A 21,217-nucleotide genomic window follows, 5' to 3' on the forward strand; every position below is an offset into this window, starting at 1 on the left:
AGTTTCAGCAAGGTGCGGCCAGTATGCCTTGGCCCCAGCCCCGGCATCACCAGTGGACCCCTTCCTTACGGATCCCACAACACTCCAAGCTGCATCCTGCCACGTGGAGGCTGGACAGCGTGAGGGCATTGTTTGTCTCCCACTTCCCTCGCCCGGGGGACCAAGACTCAAATGACAACATGGCAGAGGTGGCCAGCACCCAGCCCCAGGCGTGGGAGGAGCCCAGACGTTACTGGGGGGCTGTAGCTTCAGGCCCGGCCTGGGGAAGGTGGCGTCCCATCTGGCTCGCGCCCACGGACCGCCCCTGGCCACCACCAGCACAGACCGGCCGGCAGGAACCACCGTCCAGGCGGGGCTCTTGGAGTCGGGGGCAGTGCTGCCCAGGGAGTCAGGAGCAACTTGAGACAAAAAACAAAAAGCACCAGTGAAATGAAATGTCTGGGGTGGGCAGAACACTGAAACAGCCAAGGAACCCACTCCTCGGGGCTTTACCTCTCCTCTGCCCAGTTCTGCCTAGCTCCCATGTACTGTGTTGGCTTCGAGGAAGAAAGAATGCCTGATGTTTATAAAATGCCCTACTATGTGCTGGCTGCTGTGCAGGCATGGGATTGCTTTATCATCCTACCCCGTAGGGGATGCACCTCTTCTCCCATTCTGCAGAAGGGGAAACTGAGGCTCAGAATGACAACAGTACTTAACCACCCACAGCCCCAGCAGGTGGTATTTGGCATTAACAGCTCTTTCTGACCAAGGTCCCCTTTCTCTTTCCGCTATCATTTACTGAGAGCAAGTACTACTATTACCCCTTTCACAGATTTGGAAACTGAAGCACAGATGTAAGCATCATGCCCAAGACCACCCAGCGAACAAACAGTGGAGCTGGGATTCCGACCCAGGGCATCAGACCCCAAGACCTTATTCATACTCTCCTGACTGATATCCCCGCAACATCATCCATGCTCTATCTAGACCAGCAGTTCTCAACTGGGGCAATTCTGGCCCCTCAAGGACATTTGGCGATGTCTGGAGACATTTTTTTGTCATGATAACCTGAGAATTTGCTAGATGTAACTGGCATCTATCCAGTGGGTAGAGGCCAGGGATGCTGCTTACCTTCCTATAATGCACAAGACACCCCCCCTCCAAATACACAATTATTCAGTCCAATATGTCAACCCTGCCCTAGACCAGCTCTGTTCAATAGGAATCCACCCTGAGCCACGTGCTTAATTTAGAAGTTTCTAGTAGCCACACTAAAAGGGGGAAAAGAAACAGATGAAATCAATTTCAACAATATATTCTGTTTAACCCAGTGTATCCCTAATATTACCATTTTAACATAGAGTCAATATAAAATTACTGGTGAGATTTTTTTGCATTCTTTTCTGTTGTTGCTCCAAAATCTTCGTCTTTTACACTTAATGCACATCTCCATTCGAACTCGCTGCATTTCAAGTGCTGGGGAGCCGCACGCAGCTCACGCCTACCACGCCAGATGGTACAGACAGTCCCAGCAACGCAGGAGTCTGAAAATGCCCTCCTCTGACTCTGAACCTGTCTCCATGTTTCAGAACTTGTCTCTGCCTCTGTGCACAAGGACCAGGTGGTGAAGACAGAGGCAAGAAGACACGGGAGAGGGGTTTAGAACCGTTTATGGCCACATCATCCCTCCCCACAGGGCCAAAGTCTTCTCTCTTATTACTTAAAGCAGGCATCCACAAACTTTGTCTATAAAGGGCCAGATAGTAAATATTTTTGGCTTTGTGGGCCACACGGTCTCTGTCACAACAATCCCACTCCATTGCTATGGTGTGAAAGCAGCCACACACAATATGGATAGGAATGGGCGTGGCTGTGTTCCAATAAAATTTTATTTACAAAAATAGGCAGTGGGCCAAATTTGGACCACAGGAAGGAGTTTGCCCATTTCTGATTTAGGCACTTCTTCAGAAAGGACTTCCTTGTTCTCAAAGATGAAAACCATACATGATTGTTTGTGTTAAGCTCTGTGGGGCTCAGGCCCCTAAAAAAAATCAACCAAGGATGGATGGGGCACCACTGCCATGTGGGCTGAATCTGAGCTTGGGGATGAAGTGGGTGAAACCACAATATCCCCACATCCGGGTCAAAACAATCCGCCAGGAGTGGTTGTGACAGGCAGTCTCTGGAGCCAGGGCACCCGGGTTTAAATTCCAACCACACTGCGGATGAGCTGTGCCACTCTGGGCCAGTTTCTTAACCTTTCTGTGCCTCGGTCTCCTCTTCTGAAAAACGGGGGTTGGTGAGGACGCTGGCACCTGCCTAGGAGGGCGGTGGTGAGGATGAAATTAGTTACAACTTTGGAGAGACAAAGGCGGGCTTGGCACACAGGAGCACTTCACACATGGTACCTATCACTCACTGAGCATCCGTCAAGCATTTCACATTAGGTGACTGACACATCATCACACTGACTCCTCAGAATAGGATCCCGGCTGGGGAGGTGCTGTTCTCCCCATTCTACAGACAAGGGAATGAGGTCTGGAGAGCGCAAGTCACTTGGCCACACTGCAGGGGCAGAGGTGAACGCAGGGATGTGTGCTTTTCTCCACCGAGGGCGATTTTGCTCCCAGACGGCACCTCGCAGTGCCTGGAGACATTTCTGGTTGTCACCACTTGGTGGCGAGGGTGGGGGCAGATCTGCTACTTGGCGGTTAGCTGGGGGAGACCCGGGATGCTGCCTAACGTCCTACAAGCCGCCAAGCCTGCCCCGCACCCCTGAGCCAATTCAGCGGGGGATGAGAGCCGGAGCACGAACTGGCCTGGCACGGTTAGCCCACCCTTGCCAGGAGGACATCTGCTTTCAAGAGAGTCTCTTGCGGCCCGGCTGTGGTCACTAAAGCAAGGGGAGGCTCAGAGCCATCATCCATCAAATGGAACAACAGGGCCTCCAAAGGTTAAATAAAATGGGGTGGACAGAAGGAACCTACAGCTTAATATTGCATCGTTGAACAGACATCCATACGGTGCCTAATAAATGCCAGGCCTCTTTTGGAGAACTTTGCAAACATTAGCTCGTTTAACCCTCACGATGACCCCATGGCAATGACGACCGTGACGGCAACAGCCTGCGTTAACCAAGCATCTACACCAGGGCAGCTGCGGTGCAAAGTGCTGGACGTACATGTAGCGTCCCGTGTGCCGCCTCCAGTGCTGTGCTTCCCCTCTGCAGTTTTCACGGTCATTTACTGAGGGCCTACTGTGTGCGGGACTCTATGCTACAGACTCGACGTTGGTCAGCTCCTTATCTCATCAAATCCTGACAATGTAGCTAAGTAAGAGAACAACAGTGTGATAGCAGCTAAAATGTACGTGTTCTGTGCCAAGAGCCTTATCTCGTTTAATCCCCACAAGGGCCCTATGACACAGGTGCTGTGAACATCCCCATTTTGCAGATGGGGAAACCAAGACACAGAGGGTGAAGTGACTCGCCCCTCTGGACCAGGATTCCAGAGCCCACGGCCAGTACCCCAGGCCACCTCCTGGTCAGGGGCATCTTTATTAAGCCAAGTAGCACATGGTTCTCATTTGGGGGGAACCGAGACACTAACTTCCTGGTTTCAGGTCCTCCCCCTGCCCCCCCCATTGGCCCCAGAGTCCAGACCATTTGTCTTCTAATCCCAGACACCTGGAATCATTTTCATAAGCAGCTAACCGGTGGATCCAGGGGGCCCAGAGATGGGGCAGCTTACCGAATTCAGACTGCATGCCGGGGTAGATGATCCTGAACACGTAATCTGTGGCCTCGTCGTCTTCCTTATCTGAAGACGTGGACTCGGCGGAACCCTGAGGGCTTCGCTTGCGCAGTTTGGGAAATACTTTGCCCTGAAAGAACGTGTCCCATTGCATAGTCCTTGGGATACACCTGTCCCCACAATCCGCACAGCCCGAGGGTTTCAGTGGGGTATGTATGTGCTCAAAAAGCCATGTAAGGATCCACACTTCCCAGGATGGCCACTCCCCAGGCGCCTGGGTGGCTCAGTCGGTTAAGCATCTGCCTCTTGATTTCGGCTCAGGTCATCTCAGTGTTGGGAGACTGAGCCCCGAGTTTCGGGCTCCACGCTAGGCGTGGAGCCTGCTTGGGATTCTCCCTCTCACCTGCCCCTTCCCCACCCCACTTGTGCACATGCGCACGCTTCTCTCTCTCTCTCTTAAAAAAAAATGTACACTCCCCATGGCTGACCCCCACTCCAGTCTCCCTGGGTCCCCTGCGATCACTCACCTTTCCCCGCTGAGACCAGAGTGGAGGGTCCAGCTGCCCATGAGGGAGCAGCCCATTTTCCAGGCACGAGAGGAACTGCAGGAGGTGCCCTCCCTTGGGGAATCGGAAGGGCGGCCTCTGGATCCCGTCCTGGCTGACCAGCACCACTGTCCCGCCGCTGTCCACTGCCACCATGACCCAGCCAGAGAAGACCCAGCAGGAAGTCACTATGAGGCATGCGGATGGGGCCCTCCCTGCACACACATCCCCCCAGGCATGCCAAGCCAGACCCACGGACCTGCTCCAAGGCTCTGGGAAAGGCCTGGGCAGAAGATCAGGGGCAGTTTTTACCTCCCCTGAGCCTATTAAATCCCACCTGCCATGGTCGCTGACCGGGTAGTACAGGACTTGGTCCGGAAAAGTATGGTTGGCCCCCGTGAAGTCACCCACCAAAGGGAAATGATGTCCCTAAACATCCGATGTCCCTCAAGCATGCTCTACGAATCAACCTGACCTATTTTTGTATGGAGGCTTTCAGACCTATCGCTTCTCAGGGCAGTATCTGACTTGCTGGCACGTATTGAGCACTTACTGTATGTAAGCACAGCACATTAAAGGCAGTGTCTTATTGGAATACTCAAAATAGACCTATGAGGTTTATCTATTATTGTCTATTTTACAAATGATGGAACCAAGGCTCAGAGAGGCTATGTAATTTTCCCAGGGCTGCACAGTAGGGCCTGGATCTGAACCAGGTCTGTCTCACTAAATAAGCTTAATGTTTTGTGCCTCGGTGGGGCATGGATCCCTTTCTACAGCAGGATGGCCTTCTGCTTGTTCTAAATGTACCTTCTCTGAGCTTTAAGGGAGAACTCCATTCATTAATCCCAGATCTTCAGAGCATAGGCTTTGGAATGACAAAGACCTGATTTCAAGTCCAAACTCAGGAGCTTCCAGGCTGTGTGACTTTGTGCCAAGCTGTTTAGAGCCCTGCTTGGCACATCACAGGAGCTCAATACGTGTCAGCAGCTAACACCATGGGTTTGGTGCTGAGCTCTTATCATACGTCATAGGATGTTCACGACAACGCCAGGAGTAGGTGCTGTTGTGATTCCATTTTACAGATGGGGAAACCGAGGCTCAGCGAGATGTCACTTGTTTGAGGCTGCACAGGTAATAAGGAGGTGGGGCCAGGCAGGGGAGCCAGGAGGAACACCCCAGCCCCGTGCTCCCCCCACGGTCCCCACCTTGCTGGTGGCAGTGCAGGTACACAATCTCCTCTAGACGGATGGTCATGGCATAGTCCCAGTAGACGCTAGAAGGGGAGGGATGGTTAGGTCCACAGGATGCTTGCTCACCTCAACGTGGCAAAGGGCCCAGGAGACCAGAAGACCACACCCATGGGCTCCTGCACCCTCCTCACTAGGACCCATCTGTCCCTAAGATCTGTATTCCAGGCTTCCCAGAATCTATCTCCCCTTCTTCTGGTCCCAGCACCCCAATTTTCTAAGGAACACTCCTCCCTTCCCCCCAGTCCATGTGGCTGAGGCTAAGTCCACCCACCCTCTATGCCAGGATTCCAGGAATGGCCATCTGACCCCGGCATATTCCACTGTTCCAGCCACAGTGATTGGTTCAGGGATGGCCCCGTGACCCAAGCAGAACCAATGAGGCTCAACTGTTGGAGTCATGTTAGAATAAACTGGGGAAAGGATGCTCCCTTCTGCTAGGAGAGTAGAGGCAAAGATGACAGAAGTCTGGAAATGGGGGGGGGGGCATGGCAAGAAAAAGGCTGCCTGGCAATGGCGTCCACAGGAAAGCAGAACCAAGAGATGGGAAGAGTTCAGGTCCTTATTGTTTGTGTCCCTGGATCCAGCCATGCCTGAAGCCACAACCCCAGAACTTTTCAGTTCGTGGGAGCCAATGCTTAAGTCAACCTGAGTTTGGTTCCCTGTCACTGGTATCTAAGAGTCTTGACTCAGACCCCAATGCCAGGCCACCGTGCGTCCATATGGTTAGAACAGCCATTCAACAGCTTTGATCCTACAGGTCCCAGCAGTGTGACTTGAGAGCTTCTATTGAGTCTGAGTTTCCTCCTCTGTAAAATGGGGGTGATAATAATTACCCACCACAGAGTGCTTCTGTGATGATTAAGTGGAATCATGTATTTGAAGAGCTCAACACAGTGCTAATACGTTAAAAAAGAACTGGGTTAATGATCTCTGTGCTGACATACTTAAGGTTTTCCCTTTCGAGCTCAAAGCCTACAGCTGTCCTGAAACAGATCACTTTCCCCCTTAGATGACCATGGAGGTGGGGCTCATAGGAACCGGGGTTTTGTATGGTCAGGGGAATGCACTGAGCAGGTGTCCTTCAGATCTTGCTGTGGGGGGGCAGAGCTGACCAATAGCTTCAGAAGCTGCCCCCTGGATCCACCAACACGTTTGCACCAAGGCCACGCTTCCCTTGGGCTGCTCTCAGCCAGGACTGAGCACATGGGGGTGCTAGTGTGGGCCTACTCCTGCAGGATAGGGGTACTCCAGAATAAGGGTTAACTTTAGCCCAGGGACTCGCAATGGATCTGGCTGAACATTCTAAGAACTGCAGCATCTGAGACTCTTCCTCCCCTTCCTTCTTTCCCCTCCCTGTTCACAGGGATCAGACCAGCTTCATGGTCTGAATGTCCTGCCCGCCCCTCTGCTCTTCCCTTTCATCCTGCACAGAGGCCTCTCACATTACAGCTCTCTCGCATGTCTAACTCTGTCCGCACCTGCATCTTGGGAGGACCCGAACCAACACAGGCTTCAAGGTCAGACTTCAAATCCCACTTCCACCAACTATACAGAATCAGTCCCTTCTCCTCTCTGGGCCTCAGTTTCCCTAGCTGCAACAGGAGGAAGTTGGAAGAGAAGCTCTCTAAGGGACCTTCCTGCACTGGTCTGCACCAGAGTCAGCCTTGCCAGGGCCCATGGAGTGAACGTCCTCGGAGGGCAGCCAAGTACACAAGGGTTTTCAGAGTAGCAGCCTCTACGGAGCCCCTTGCATGCGAGTCTCAGCCAGGAGGCCCTTCCCCAGACTCCCACATCATGCCCATCACCTAGGGTGACAATGGTCTCTTTTCTCCTGTCTCCCCGAGAGGTGCTGAACTGGACAGCGACTGGGTTTTGCTCACATCTGCAAGATGTTCAGAGAATATTCACAGTTAATGGTGAATGCCCTACGGCGCCCAATAAACAAAGCAACTCTCCAACTACCACCAGACACCAGCAAGGAGGAGCTGTGGCCCCAGTTCCTTTGGAGCTGTGTAACTTGACCCTGACAGCCTCCGGGTTCCAGCCTCCTGCCAAAAGGCTTTACCTGCATTTTCGCACAGACTCTTTCCTGTATGCCTATGCGGAGGTTCCATTACCACATCCCCATTTTACATCAGATAAACAAACTGAGGCTCGGGAAGGTGAAGCTCACTGTCCAAGATCACTCAGCTGGGAAGGAGCAAGAGCTGAGCTTCTGTTTTCATTTTACATGTTTTAACAGCTTCCTAGAGTAGAACTGCTGGGTCACGTGGTATTTAGCACAGTGCCTAGCACATTGCAGGTGCTCCGTTAATATCTGATGAACGAATCCAGGTCCCCTGACTTCCCTGCTTTGTTTCACAGAGATTATCCGAGCACTGACTTCGTGCCAGGATGGGTGGCAGGTGCTGGACAGGACATGAGCACGAAAGATTCCTTGCCTTCACGGAAATGAGGTCTAGAATGCAACAGCGGGTATGTAGGTGGGCACAGATGTATTACGTGAGCATGATTTTATAAATGCTACAAAGGAGATTCAGGGCTCCGTGTGATCCAAATTCAGCTGGGAAGTCAGGGAAGGGCCAGGGTTTAAGATGAATAGGGCTGAAATAACCGTCCCGGGCAAAGGGCATCTCCTCGGCCCTGCACTGTTCCTCGGGGAGGGTTCCTTGATCAGAAACTCCGGAGTTTGGCAGGAGCTGAGTTATGTGGTCCAGCCTAAAACGGACTGTACCTCCCAATGACCGTCTCTGCAGACAGATGGCCACCTCTGCACAGGAAGTGCTCAGCTTAGAGAACAGCACTAATCATATCAAGGCCTGGGGTTCCTCACACTGAAGCCTGACATGAAACAGAACACGGTAATGGTGTTCTGCTTCCGTTCTGTGAAAAGAGCCTTTATTTTATATCTAGCTGCCAGGACTCCTCAAGCTGAAATAATCAGGCTGGCCACACTTGGCACAGTCCCTTCCCTCTGCTTGTGTTCCTTCTCGGGCCCTTCCCTAATTGTGCTGGAAGAGGGGGTTGCAGCAGGGAATCCCTGGTTTCTGAGTTTCTTCGGAGTATGACCCCAAAGCCTTTGCTGAGCCTTATAGACTGCAGGGTATCACAGGGAGACGCAGCCCCGGACCAGATGCCCACCAACCAACGCCTCCCACTTCCCTTCTTGACTGAGTGACGAGAAGGGAGGCTGCAGATGGGGGAATATTTGCCATTGGCAGGCTTCCCAGACCTTTGTTAAGATTTCTCTCCCTGGGTGTTTTGACCAGGGTTTGCCTAACTCCCGTGCCCTAAGATTCTTCTAGCTGGTTTCTAGATCCTCCCAATGAGCTACCCAAGCAGCTGCAACAACCAGACCGAGCAGTGGGCCAGGGCGCGAAGGACAGAGCACAAACTTCCCCATGTCAAGGGTAGGAGAGGGACCTGGCACCCTACCTCTTCTCATAGTCCAGGTCCCCCATCGACCCGTTCATCAGCTGGTTAGGCGTCCATTTCAAGGTCATGACGTCAGCTGTCTGGTGCAGGGACAGGTACCCCGGCACAGCCTCCATATCATCCCTCTGCAGAGAGAGGGCGCAGGCTTGGTCAAAGCGCCAGAGTCACAGGGATCACGGACCCCAGCCCATCTGACTTAGGAGGCATAATGAGAACCAAGAGGTTGGGGTCACGCCCTCCAAGGCCATGGCCATGTGGAAGATCCTGCCTTCCAGGTTGCCACGCTAAGCAAAGCAGTTTGTAACCAACCCCCAGGATGGGTTCTGTAGATCCAGCTATGAAAGCTGTCTGCCCGCCTCCCCTCACTTTCATACTTCCACCTCCCCACCTCAACCAAGGTCCAGGGGCCCTGCTGCAAGGGCGGGGTTGGTGGCTCTTTAGAATCAGGAAGGGGCTCTACCCCTCTTCAACACCACCCTCTCCTTCACAGAAGGCATTTATCTGGCATCATTTTGGCCACTCTTAAGGGAGAAAAAGAGGGCAGCTGAGCTCTATGTCCCATCCACAGAAATCTTCCAGAATCCCCCTCCCCAAATACCCAGACCATACTCCCTGACCAGCAGCCTGACCCTCTGTCTTCCCAACTAGCCTGCAGAGCTTCCCACCTGCTCACTCTGCTTTATCCCAAGTGGGGTGTAAGGGAGGGGAGTCAAGCCTCACACACAGAGGAGGCAACTTCTCCACCAAATTCACTGAACAACATGTGGAGACGGACAGCTGACATTTACTGAGCACCTAGTGCATGCACCAAGCATGGCTCGGCATCATGCACAAGGTCCCCATTTAACCACACATGTCCACAGCCCCATGATGGAGCACTATTTCATGAATGGCTTTCACATTTTAATGGACCTGAAATGGGGATGCATCTGCTAATGAGTGGCATCTCACGATCATGACATAGTGGTCACTGCCTGATCTCATGCAAACTCAGGCCTAGCTGTTCAGACGCTGTTACTTCAATTCAGTTTTTTGGTTTTTTTTTAAGATTTTATTTATTTATTTGACAGAGAGAGAGAGCGCACGCGCGCACAAGCAGGGGCAACTGCAGAGGGAGAGGGAGAAGCAGGCTCCCTGCTGAGCAAGGAGCCCGACTCAGGCCTCGATCCCAGGACCCTGGGTTCATGACCTGAGCCAAAGGCAGATGCCCAACCGACGGAGCCAGCCAGGTGCCCCTCCATTCAGTTTCGAGCTTGGTTGTTACTTCGCGTGTGGAGTACAGGTGCTATTTTAAATGTCTTCAGAAAAGATCAGACGGATTCATGTTTGAATCAGAAGGTGACTGTGCATGCACAAAGGCTGGTAACAGAGCAGAAGGGCACTGATGTGATATTGGCAAAGCAGAGGCACCATTCACTGCTGCACAGACACCCACAATTCCAGATTGTCTCGCGAAGCAGCAACCAAGTGCACACGTTTGCGTGAAATACTGCACCTCCAACGCTCTTGATCAGAGGTCAGCAAACTTTCTACAAAGGGTCAGATAGGAAACAATTCTGGCTCTCTGAGCCATACAGGCTCCGTTGCAAGCAGTCCACTCTCCATTACAGCCTGAAAGCAGCCATACACGATATGTAATGGACAGGGCTGTGTTACAATAAAGCTTTATTTACAAAAACAGGCAGAGCACTGCATTTGGCCCCTAGGCTATACAGTTTGTTGACCCCTTCTTTTGAAGGCACAGAAGACAACATTTGGTGGAAAAATATAGACAGTGATGTCTCTAAGTCAAAAAGTGACATGAAGATTCAACCCTAAAATGTGAAGAAGTTTTAGGACTATCTTAACTAATGAATGTCAATTACATGTTCCCTTGGGGCACCTGGGGGGCTCAGTCGGTGAAACATCTGCCTTCCGCTCAGGTCATGAGCCCAGGGTCCTAAGATCGAGTCCCACGTGAGGGTTCCCTGCTCAGCGGGGAGCCTGCTTCTCCCTCTCCCTCTGCCTGCCACTCCCCCTGTTTATGCTGTCTCTCTCTGTCACTATTTCTGTCTCTCTCTCTGTGTCAATAAATAAATAAAATCTTTTTAAATAATGATATGTTCCCTTGTGTGTAGTTACAAGTATAATACATGATTAAAAAAAAAGTACATCCAAATAAAGTCTCAAAGAGCTCTTTCAAAAAGTGTAAAATAGAATCGTGGATCAGTACATCAAAAACTAATGATATATCGTATGGTGACTAACATAACAATAAAATAAAATTTTAAAAAAAGTGTAAAATAAAATTTCCAAGTAGTGAGAAAACATTTTATATAACCTAATAGCATTTTTAACTTCCTGATGGTTATGTTTAAAAATGGGACGTCTTAAATTCGCAGCTTCTTAGATCTGAGGAGATAGGATCTTATACCCACTGTGATGGGGATACTAAGGCTCAGAGGGAGAAGTGACTTGCTCAGGGTCACCCAGTGATTGCAACTGTGACCATAGAACCGGAGTGGCCAGCAGCGTTCCCTCTGCTTCCTCCTAACCAAGCCCAAATACCACACTGATCCAGGTGGTCTTGGGAAGGGAACAGCAAAGGGGATATCTTTTGCTTGAGGGCAGGGGCTTCATGTGCCTTGCTCACCACCCATCTCTGGGGCCTGGACCAGTCCTGGGGCATAGAAGGTAACTGATAAATGACACAGACTCTCACAGCGGGCAGCCTGAATTCAAAGCATAACTTTGCCGCTTCCTCCCCACTGTGCACACCTCAGTGTTATCACCTTTGATAAGACTCCTTGCCTCAAATGGTTGTTGTGAGCTTTAAATGAGTTAGTACAGTTAAAAGCACTTAGCATGGTGTCTGACACATAGGAAGTGCTCCATAAATATTAACCATGAAGATGTTTATCTTGATATCCTAAGCATCTAGTTCATAGAAGGTTCAGTATAAATATCTGCTGAATGAGTGAGTGATAACAAGAGAGAATGGATGGATAGACAGCTGGGTGGACAGGTGAGTGGAGAGATGGACTGGAAGATAAATGGACAGATAGTTGGATAGACAGGTGGATGAATGGGTAGATGCATGTAAAGATGGGTGGGTGGATGGATGGATAGACATGTAAAGATGGAGGAATGAATGGATAGGTAGATGGGTGGAAGGAAGTAAAGATGGGTAGATGGATGGATAGATGACTGAATGGATGGATATAAAGACAGATGGATGAACAGACAGATGTAAAGATGGGTTGATGGATGGATATAAAGATGGGTGGATAGATATGTGGATGGATGGATGGATGGGTAGATAGAAGGAAATGTCATATGGATGAATGGATGAGAGATGGAGTACTAGTAGATGAATGAAGAGACAGGTATGTGGATAGGTGGATGGATGAATGCATGGATGAATGACTGAATGGACAGATGTAAAGTGGGTGGATGGATGAATAGTTGGATGGATGGATGCATGGATGGATGGATAGAGGGAAATGTTGTTACATGGATAAATGGATGAGAGATGGACTGCTAGTAGATGAAGGTGATGTAGATGTAGATGTAGATGGACTACCAGTAGATGAAGTAAAGGCTTCAAGAGACAGGTATGTGGGTAGGTGGATGGATGAATGCATGGATGAATGACTGAATGGATAGATGTAAAGAGGGGTGGATGGATGAATAGTTGGATGGATGGATAGATGAATGGATGGATATAAAGATGGATGGATAGATAGATGTAAAGATGGGTAGATGAATGGATGGATGGGTGAATGACTGAATGGATGGATATAAAGATGGATGGATGGATGAATGGATGGATGGATGAATAGTTGAATGGATGGATGGATAGATAGAAGGAAATGTTGTCACATGGATGAATGGGAATGAAGAGACAGGTATGTGGGTGGGTGGATGGATGAATGGATGAGCAACCTGGAGCCAGAGGGAACTCCTCCTCTATAACCTGAAGACAGACCCCCCCACCCCGCCCGCCACCCGTGGAAGATCTGGGCCCAAGATCTCTCTCACCGGCTGAACCAGAACATTGTTCTTGCCGTAGAGCAGCGTGGCCCGGGAGTTCTGATGCAGGGACTCTACGTAGTCACGGGCAGAGAGGGACGGTCGGTCGTCCATGCTGCCACTCGAATGCCTCTTCTGGATCTGGCCATGAGAGAGGGGGTGGAGGGTGAGGCTTGGGGTGACCCTCAGGGCCCCACTCCGTTCCCCACCTCCACACCAAGTCTGGAACCCAGCCCAGCTCCCGCCCAGGCCCCGCAGCCCACCCCTACTCACACAGAGGGCCGGACGCTTGGTGGGGGAGTCCTGGCGCAGGTGCGAGCTGTGGATTCGGTGCCTCTGCACCAGCTCATCCGCCGAGGGGTCGGTCCAGAAGTGGTCCGCAGTCTTCATCTTGGTGTACTCCAGGGCACAGGGCCCCACTGCGGGGCACACGGGGGCTGGGAATCCAGAGCCCTGGGCGGTCCACCCTCCCATCTACCCCCACCGCCCCCGCCAGTGGGCCACCCATTTCACCACTTCTCCCCTCCAGCCGGTGAGTACGCCCCACGGTCCTCCTAAGGAGAGGCCAGCACCACACCCCGGGGAGTCAGAGCCGGGGAGCAGGTACTGTTTGATGGAGGAGGCTGGAGGGAGATGATGCACCAGTGAGCAGAGCCCAGGGACCCACAGGAAGCTCAGAGCACTGGACCACTTACCCAACAAAGACGCAAGGATGGGGCCGTCCACCGGGTCCATCAGGAGGGCTTCCTTCTCATAGTACTTACTAGTGAGAGAAAAGGACAGGCAGGTTTGGATGGCGACCGGCAGAGGGCGCACAATGGACTCTGACCTGGTGGTTAAGAGCAGACTGTGTTCCGTCTCCCTCTTGTCACCTCTCTGAGCCTCAGATGCCCCATCTATAAGATGGGTGTAATAAAAATAGATCTCCTAGGGCTGTTGGAAGGCTTTCTGAGAGAGACAACAGATGTGAGGCACTTAGCACCGTGCTTGGCCCGTAACTGCTTAATACATGGCTGTATGATACAGCCTGAATGAGAGTAACAGGAATAATGATTACAAAGTGGCTCCTGGCTGGTTCTATCGACTTCGACCACATCTTCCATTTCAGATGGCTAATCGCTTAGGGGCTCGGATGTTGTCTGCCCTTCTAATGTTACTGAGGCAACAAGATGCTTTTTAGCTGTGGTGTGCCCCGAAAAGCTGTCTTAATAGGACTTCCTGCCCAGACAGCTAGTGTGGATGCTGCTGCCCTGATGTGCTCAAGAGTGCCCCCTGGCTCCTGGCTCTTCCAAATAACTTGTGATGCGGGCAATACTATGTTTGTGCTGTTTTTTTTTGTTTCTTTGTTTGAGTTGTGTAGTGGTTTCTAATTCTTTGCCAACTCATACAATCTAGAAACAGAATTCTAGAGTTGGAAAAGACCTTGTTCTACCCTCCTGAGGGGTCTCAGGCTCAGAGAGGGGAAGTGACTTGTTGGAGGCCACACAGCAGGTGAATGTAGGTTACATCCAGCCAGCCTGGCTCTTCCCATCCTACAGCAGGGGGGTGAAGAACACAGGATCGGGAGGGAGACAGACTGAGTAGGCGCCAGGCTCGGCCATTCCCACCCTCGCTGTGTGTCCCTGGGCAGGTGACTACCTTCTCTGAGCTTCAGTGTCCTCAGCTGTAAAATGGGAAGAATGACAAAACTCACCTGCCCAGGTTGCTGGGAGGATTAAATGTTGACCTGCTTGTACAGCAACAGCACAGAGTTTGCCACCAGGAAGTTCTTGTGAAATGGTGGCAATATCACTGTAATTTTACCCCAGAGGAATCTTCGATCCACCAGAATATTGGCGGCAGCAGAACTGACAGCCCTGTACATGCTCAGCAGCAAGTTTATACGTTTTGGCGTCAGATCTGAAGATAAGGCTTCAAGACACTTTCCACTCTGCCACGCAGTTTCCATTCCAAAATTCAGCCCAGTTACCTGATCATAAACCTTGGGAATACTGCCTTTAAAAATAGCAGGTAGGATTGGGAACAAGATGTGACCATCAACGGTGGTCCAAGGGAGCTCCTTTGGGGTGATAGGTTTTGCTGGACCAGTTCTGTGTCCCGACTGTGGTGTTGGTTATATACAAAACTATACGTGTGTTAAAATTCCATAGAACTATACAGAAAAAAAAAATGAGTGTATGTAAAAACTAGCGAGATCCAAATAAATTTTGTTGTTCAGTTAACAGTATTTTACCAATGGCAATCTCCTATTTTGATCCTTGTACTACGGTTATGGAGGATGTTATCACCAAGGGTAGAGGAGACTCTCTGTACTAATGTTACAACGTCTATGTGAATCTAAAAAAATAAGTTTGATGAAGAAAGAGGCTGGCATTATTGCTGAAATAAATCGCTAATTCCTTTTGACTGACTTATTCAGCAGAAAACACAAGGTCATACGCCAAAGGCAATAACTACAGATGCCCTGAACCCATGCTAGGGCACAGGGCAGAGACGTGTCACGATTTACTAGAAGATGAAGAGATTAATTGGACTCCAGGGCCTGGATTTCTTCCAGTTCCTCTCCTGCCTCCCGGCCTTTGCACCTGCTGTTCCCTCTGCTGGGAACACTCTTCCTCACACCCCTTTTCCTGGTAATGCCTACATGTCCTTCAAATGGAAGTTTAATGCTATGTCTTCCAGGACACTTTCCCTGACCACCCAGAGGAGATTAAACACCGCCCACCTGGCTTGGAATATTCATCATATCTTATCCCAATTACTAGTTACCTGTTTTCCCTGCTACAATACGAGGTTCGTGAGAAGAAGCACTTTGCTCTATGCTTTCATACATATTTTCCTAGCAAACAGGCAGAGAATAAAAGATAATCATAATACCCATTGCATGTGAAGATGCGGTTAAACAGGCACTTTCATACACCAAGAGATGAGGAGATTCTCAGATATTTCCCTCATATTCTCCCTCTCTCCTTCTCTCTCTGGTTGGAAAGGAGTACTGGCCATGAAGAGTTCTCTTCATTCTTCACTGGCTCCCCCATGCTCTTAGCATAACATCTAAGCTTTGAACATGACAGTTGAGACCAATGTATCCCCAACATCTAGGTTAGTGGCTGGCACATGGTAGGCGCTCATTAAATATTTACTGGATGAATGAATGAATGTATGGGTAAATGCTTGTCAAGAGGGCTCATACTATAAAACCTTTACACCAGGTTGATCTGAGCTAGAAAAGAAAATGTAAAAAGGTATCATTATTTCTAAAATGCTGTGTACTCACTAACTCCCCTTCTCACTTCTTCTTCAGAATGGCAGCAATCCCTGTCCCATTTACCAAATGAGAGCAGAGACAGAGGAGCTAAATGACTCCTCTAGGGCCATAGTTAGCAAGAAGACCGTAGGCTTAATTCATGGAAGAAGAAAGATGCCTAAGATTGCAAGATCCTACACTCCACTCCAAATCTGAAGATCCTGCATTGACAGTAAGCACCTGAATTGTCCCAAGGTTCTAAACTAGGCTAATTCGGAGGCAAACATCCAGAAGGCCTTTACTTAATCTCTTTCAAATCAAGTGCACGTCAAGGAGGAGAAAAGAAAGCTGCTTTCCCCAATAGGTTGCAATTCCCAAGAGGGCCAGCAGGTGGCGGCAGAGCACACACAGGCGTCTGGTCTTTCTGGCTCACCTGCTGTTTTCCACCAGGTAATGCACGATTTTGTCCAGCACCTTCTCAAACAAGGCAGTGCGAATCCACAGGTGCTTGATGGCGAGTGGGGACAGGTTGGGCAGCTTCGGCAGCTTCCGCACATTCTCCTGGAGGCCCTGGATCTGGTTTCGCCTGCAAGGCCAGTAAAGAAGGAGGATGAAGTTTCACAAAAGAGGAAATCCAACAGGACCAATATGCAAACGGCAAAATGTTCAACCTCTCTAGGAAATGAAGGAATGGCAACTGAAACAACAAGAGCCGTTATTGCTCCTGGCAAGTAGGTAAAGAGTTGAAAAAATCATAATACCCAGCGAGTGTGAAGATGCTGTGAAACAGACACTTTCATAAACTCCTGATGGGCAAGCCAGATGCTCACAGTGATATTTCTCTTCTCTTCCCCTCTCTTTCTCTCCCCCCTCTATCTGCCATGGATGAGCAACTGCATCAATGAATGAATGGTTCTCCCTTACCACCTGGCATGGGTATCTCTAATTCCTCCATTAGAAAGTTACTCCCAATATTATGGAAGGCCCATGGAAATCCATCCCTTTAAGAAGTTATCAGCAAACACCTGGGAATTTAACAGGTGGATTGGAAGGCACCTGAAGACCATGTGGCCGAGGAGTCAGATTCCAAATGGGACTTGGCAATGCCAGAGCCACAGGATGGCCCGTCATGCAGTTCTGGCCAGGGGCTCTGGGCTGGCATGGCCTGAAAGGCAAGACAAGGGCCATTTCCCGTCCAGTGAAGTGAAGGGATCACCCACGGCAGAGACGGCAAACACGGCACGCGTGCCTCTCTCTCTTCTCTTGCCCAGAACAGACATGGCTAATCAATCCACACATTCTTTCCCACAAAATCTAACAGCAGCTCCAGAATCTTTTACAACAAGGTCCTTTGGGGCAGCGTCTAGCACAAACTGGAGCTGAAACCTATCTGTCATCCCTGACCAGGCCCCAGATGGAGGATTTGGCTGTACAGCTGGGACTCTGGGGGTGACTCTGGTGGAAGGTGCTCATGTACACACACTCAGGCCATGAGCCTCCCCCCAGTAAACACAATCAGCCCTTAAGACCCGTGAGTGAAGTCACTGCTCCCCTTCAATGGTTTCCTCAATGTCACACCCGATCCATGCAGACAGTGACCATATTGGTTTCATTAAACTTTTGTCTTCCTGCATTCAGAATGGGGTCTGGCTCCCAAGGGGCGCTATTCTTTCAACAATCATTTCTTAAGCTTTTACCAGCTGCTGGGCACTGTCCAGGCACTGGGGACATAATGGGGAGGAACAGATTTTAGTTGTCTGTTCTCATGGAGTTCAGAGTCAAGTGGGGGAGATAGACAAGAATCAAGTAAACAAATGAATGGGTAAATACAGGTGGTGATAACCAGAAAGAAGTAAATAGAGGGATGATCTAAAAGAGAAATGGGGTGAGGGTTGGAATTTATCCCTACCTGAGGGAAGGCCTGAATGATGACAAGGAACTAGCCACGGAAGATGAGGTATGTGAACCGGGTGGTGGGTACAGCATGTGCAAAGGCCCTGGGGTAGGAAAGAGTCTGGCGGGTTTGGGGAGCAGAAAGGAGAATGGAGAGAGTGCCAGGAGGTGCGGGTTCTCGCAGAGCTCAGAGAGGAGCATGGACTGTCCTCCACGGGCGTGCCCTGCCCATACCCCATGTTCCGCACTCACGCGCTCTCGAGCAGCTGCTCCAGGTCCTGCACCTTGCGGCTCAGCTCCTCAGCCGGCGGGAAGTTCTTGCCCACTTTCATGAACAGAGCTGCAATCTTGTTGCTGCGCAGAAAGCCAGCCGCCCGCCGCCGCAGCCCATGCAGGACGCAGGCCTCCACAGCCGCTGCAGGGACACAACCATCGGTCAAGCAGGCCCTGCCCTGCCCAAGCTCCCCTGCACCCAGCTCAGCACTCTGGTCGTACAGAGAGCTGCGGGCCCCAGAATCACAAAATTTGTGAAAGCCTCATAGGGAAAAGCACATATGCCTCCTTACCTTCCGCTCCCTCAAAAGGGAGCAAGAGATCCTAGCAGTTAACCTGTGCTCGCTGCCCAAGGTCAGGCTGTCCGCTCCCTCAAAAGGGAGCAAGAGAACTTAGCAGTTAACCTGTGCTCACTGCCCAAGGTCAGGTTGTCCGTGTTCACGTCCTCTCCAGTGGATCTGAACCACACAACCAGTTGTGTGACCTTGGGCAACTACCTCCCCTGTGTCTCAGTTTCCTCATCTGTGAAATGGGGATAGTATGAACCTATGTCTTAAAAGGTTGCTGTTAGAATGAGGTGGAAAGGGGCGCCTGGGTGGCTCAGTCGGTTAAGCGTCTGCCTTCGGCTCAGATCGTGATCTCGGGGTCTTGGGATCGAGCCCCATGTAGGCCTCCCTGCTCAGTAGCCCTCTTGCTCTCTCTCTCAAATAAATATATATATATATATATATATTTTTTAAGAATAAGGTTGGAAAAAAAATGCATGGAAAGCACTTCATGTAAAGTCTGGCGCATAGTAAGTGCTTTAGGAATATTAGCTATTACTCCTGCCGGTGAGGGAGGAGGGACTGGGACCACAGGACTGTCGAGCTTTATCTGGGTTAAAGAATTACATCAACGTCATTACTGTGATCCCCGTAAGAGTTGACATTACGGATCTCATTCTATCTCTGCCACAGCCAAGAAAGAAAAAGAAAAAACCACCCCCGTTTTTCAGATGTGAAAACTGAGGCTGTAAGAGGTGAACTGAATTGCCCAGGGCCACCCGGCAAATGAGTGACGGAACCGGGATTCAAACCCAGGCCTGGGCCCAAGGTGTACTCACAACACTTGTACCTCCACGAAGAATTTGAAGAGAGGACTCAGTCATCACCTTCCGGTGTCTGTGTTTCCCCTGGGTGGTAGCCTGGGCTCTACCACTAACCTGCTGTGTGACCTCAGGTAAATCACTTTCCCTCTCTGGGCCTTAGTGTTCCCTCCTGGGAAACAGTCCCTGTGTAGGCCATTCTGATGGCCCCAATCTTATTTCTGGCACTTTCAGCAGGCCTCTATTAACTATTTTCCTGCCTTCTGTCTTACACAGCAGACTGGGAGCTCACTCTGCTATGTAATAGGAGCATAATCAATGTCAATGGGAAAAGTAAGTCTATTGTAAGAGCTATTTCTTATTGGGTATCTGCCGGGTGTCAGACCAGTGTTGAGGTTTACCTTACCTAATCCGGTGGAAAAACCCCATGAAGTGAGTGTTCTAGTTGCCGTCCCTCCACATAAGGAAAATGCCAGAAGTCCACAGTGAAGAGCCTGGCCGGGGTCATGTTGTGCACAAGGAGAAATACTAAGAAGTTTTTGGTTCAATTACTTGTTCTGGGGTATTTTTGATGTCGTTGTTGTTGTTAGCAATTACTTAGCTTTTTTTTTAATTACAATTTTTTTTTTTTTTAGATTTTATTTATTTGACAGAGAGATAGAGACAGTGAGAGAGGGAACACAAGCAGGGGGAGTGGGAGAGGGAGAAGCAGGCTTCCCACCGAGCAGGGAGCTCAAAGCAGGGCTCAATCCTAGGACCCTGGGATCATGACCCGAGCCGAAGACAGATGCTTAACGACTGAGCCACCCAGGCGCCCCTATTACAATTTTTTTTAAGTAGGCTCCATGCCCAACCCCGAGATCAAGAGTCGTGTGCTCTATGGACTGAGCCAGACAGGTGCCCCAGCGATTACTTGGCTTTGAATGAATGTCCACTCTATTGCCTAATTTGCCCACAGGCTTAAAATATGCTGGGTAAGCATCTCCTAAACACCTTCATTTTTGCTTACATGCACAACACTTTTCATTTCTCTATACTGCAACAAGTTAATTATCTAGGCTTTGGAGACTTGGTTGATTCTTTCCGGCAACGGCTCATAAGGAACAATGGATCAGAGACACCTCAGGGAGACCCTGCAGGCCTTATTCAGAGCCATCACATTTCTTCTCTCATCCCAAAACTGTGGTTGAAGTTAGACGATTATCAAGATTTTTATCACTTTCTATTCCTCTAAGTCTTTAACAGGTAGGTATGGTCGTACATTCTGAATTGGGCATGCCTGTTATTTTCTTTGCAAAGAGAGATGTCCAAGAGAAAAAAAATAGGTAAATATATTCCCATATTCACATTTATACATATACATGTAAATGTGTATATATGCACCCTTACATATACATAAGCATATAAATATACATATATATGTAATTTAAACAAACATATCTCACTAAAAAAATAAAATAAAATTTTGCCAGGGTCACCCAACAAACAAGTGGCAGAAAAGGGATTTGAACCCAGGTCTGCCTGGCTGCAAAGGGGCTGAGCTGACATCAGTAGGCTCCCAGGTCTAGGCGTGAGCTCCCATGGGTGGTGCACCCAGCCGTCGGGATGAAGCTGAAGGGCCGGCCAGGTGTCCTCGCTCGGGCCTCTCCAGGAGGCCAAGACTGCGGGAGGGGAAATTACAGCACGTCCTTCCTCCCAAGACACCCCAGTCACGAAATAAAAAAGGTTTTCAGGGAGAA

At 50.0% G+C, this 21,217-nt stretch overlaps 1 protein-coding gene across 2 annotated transcripts in view; it reads right to left on the reverse strand.

Annotated features, from left to right (window-relative positions):
• SGSM1 (small G protein signaling modulator 1) overlaps positions 1–21,217 on the reverse strand; it is an 86,951-nt gene that overhangs the window by 35,303 nt on the left and 30,431 nt on the right. The window contains exons 4-12 of one of the 2 annotated variants that reach the window (XM_078060845.1): positions 18,371–18,533; positions 16,659–16,811; positions 13,674–13,741; positions 13,252–13,397; positions 12,988–13,113; positions 8,968–9,092; positions 5,488–5,555; positions 4,262–4,425; positions 3,732–3,864 (exon numbers count right to left, since the gene is read on the reverse strand). In XM_078060845.1, the coding sequence (XP_077916971.1) occupies positions 3,732–3,864; positions 4,262–4,425; positions 5,488–5,555; positions 8,968–9,092; positions 12,988–13,113; positions 13,252–13,397; positions 13,674–13,741; positions 16,659–16,811; positions 18,371–18,533 (1,146 nt within the window). Of the gene's footprint in view, positions 1–3,731; positions 3,865–4,261; positions 4,426–5,487; positions 5,556–8,967; positions 9,093–12,987; positions 13,120–13,251; positions 13,398–13,673; positions 13,742–16,658; positions 16,812–18,370; positions 18,534–21,217 lie in introns of both variants that reach the window. The other variant, XM_036105209.2, reaches the window with a different exon arrangement.

The sequence above is a fragment of the Halichoerus grypus genome, chromosome 13 (assembly GCF_964656455.1).
Source record: "Halichoerus grypus chromosome 13, mHalGry1.hap1.1, whole genome shotgun sequence".
Taxonomy (NCBI): domain Eukaryota; kingdom Metazoa; phylum Chordata; class Mammalia; order Carnivora; family Phocidae; genus Halichoerus; species Halichoerus grypus.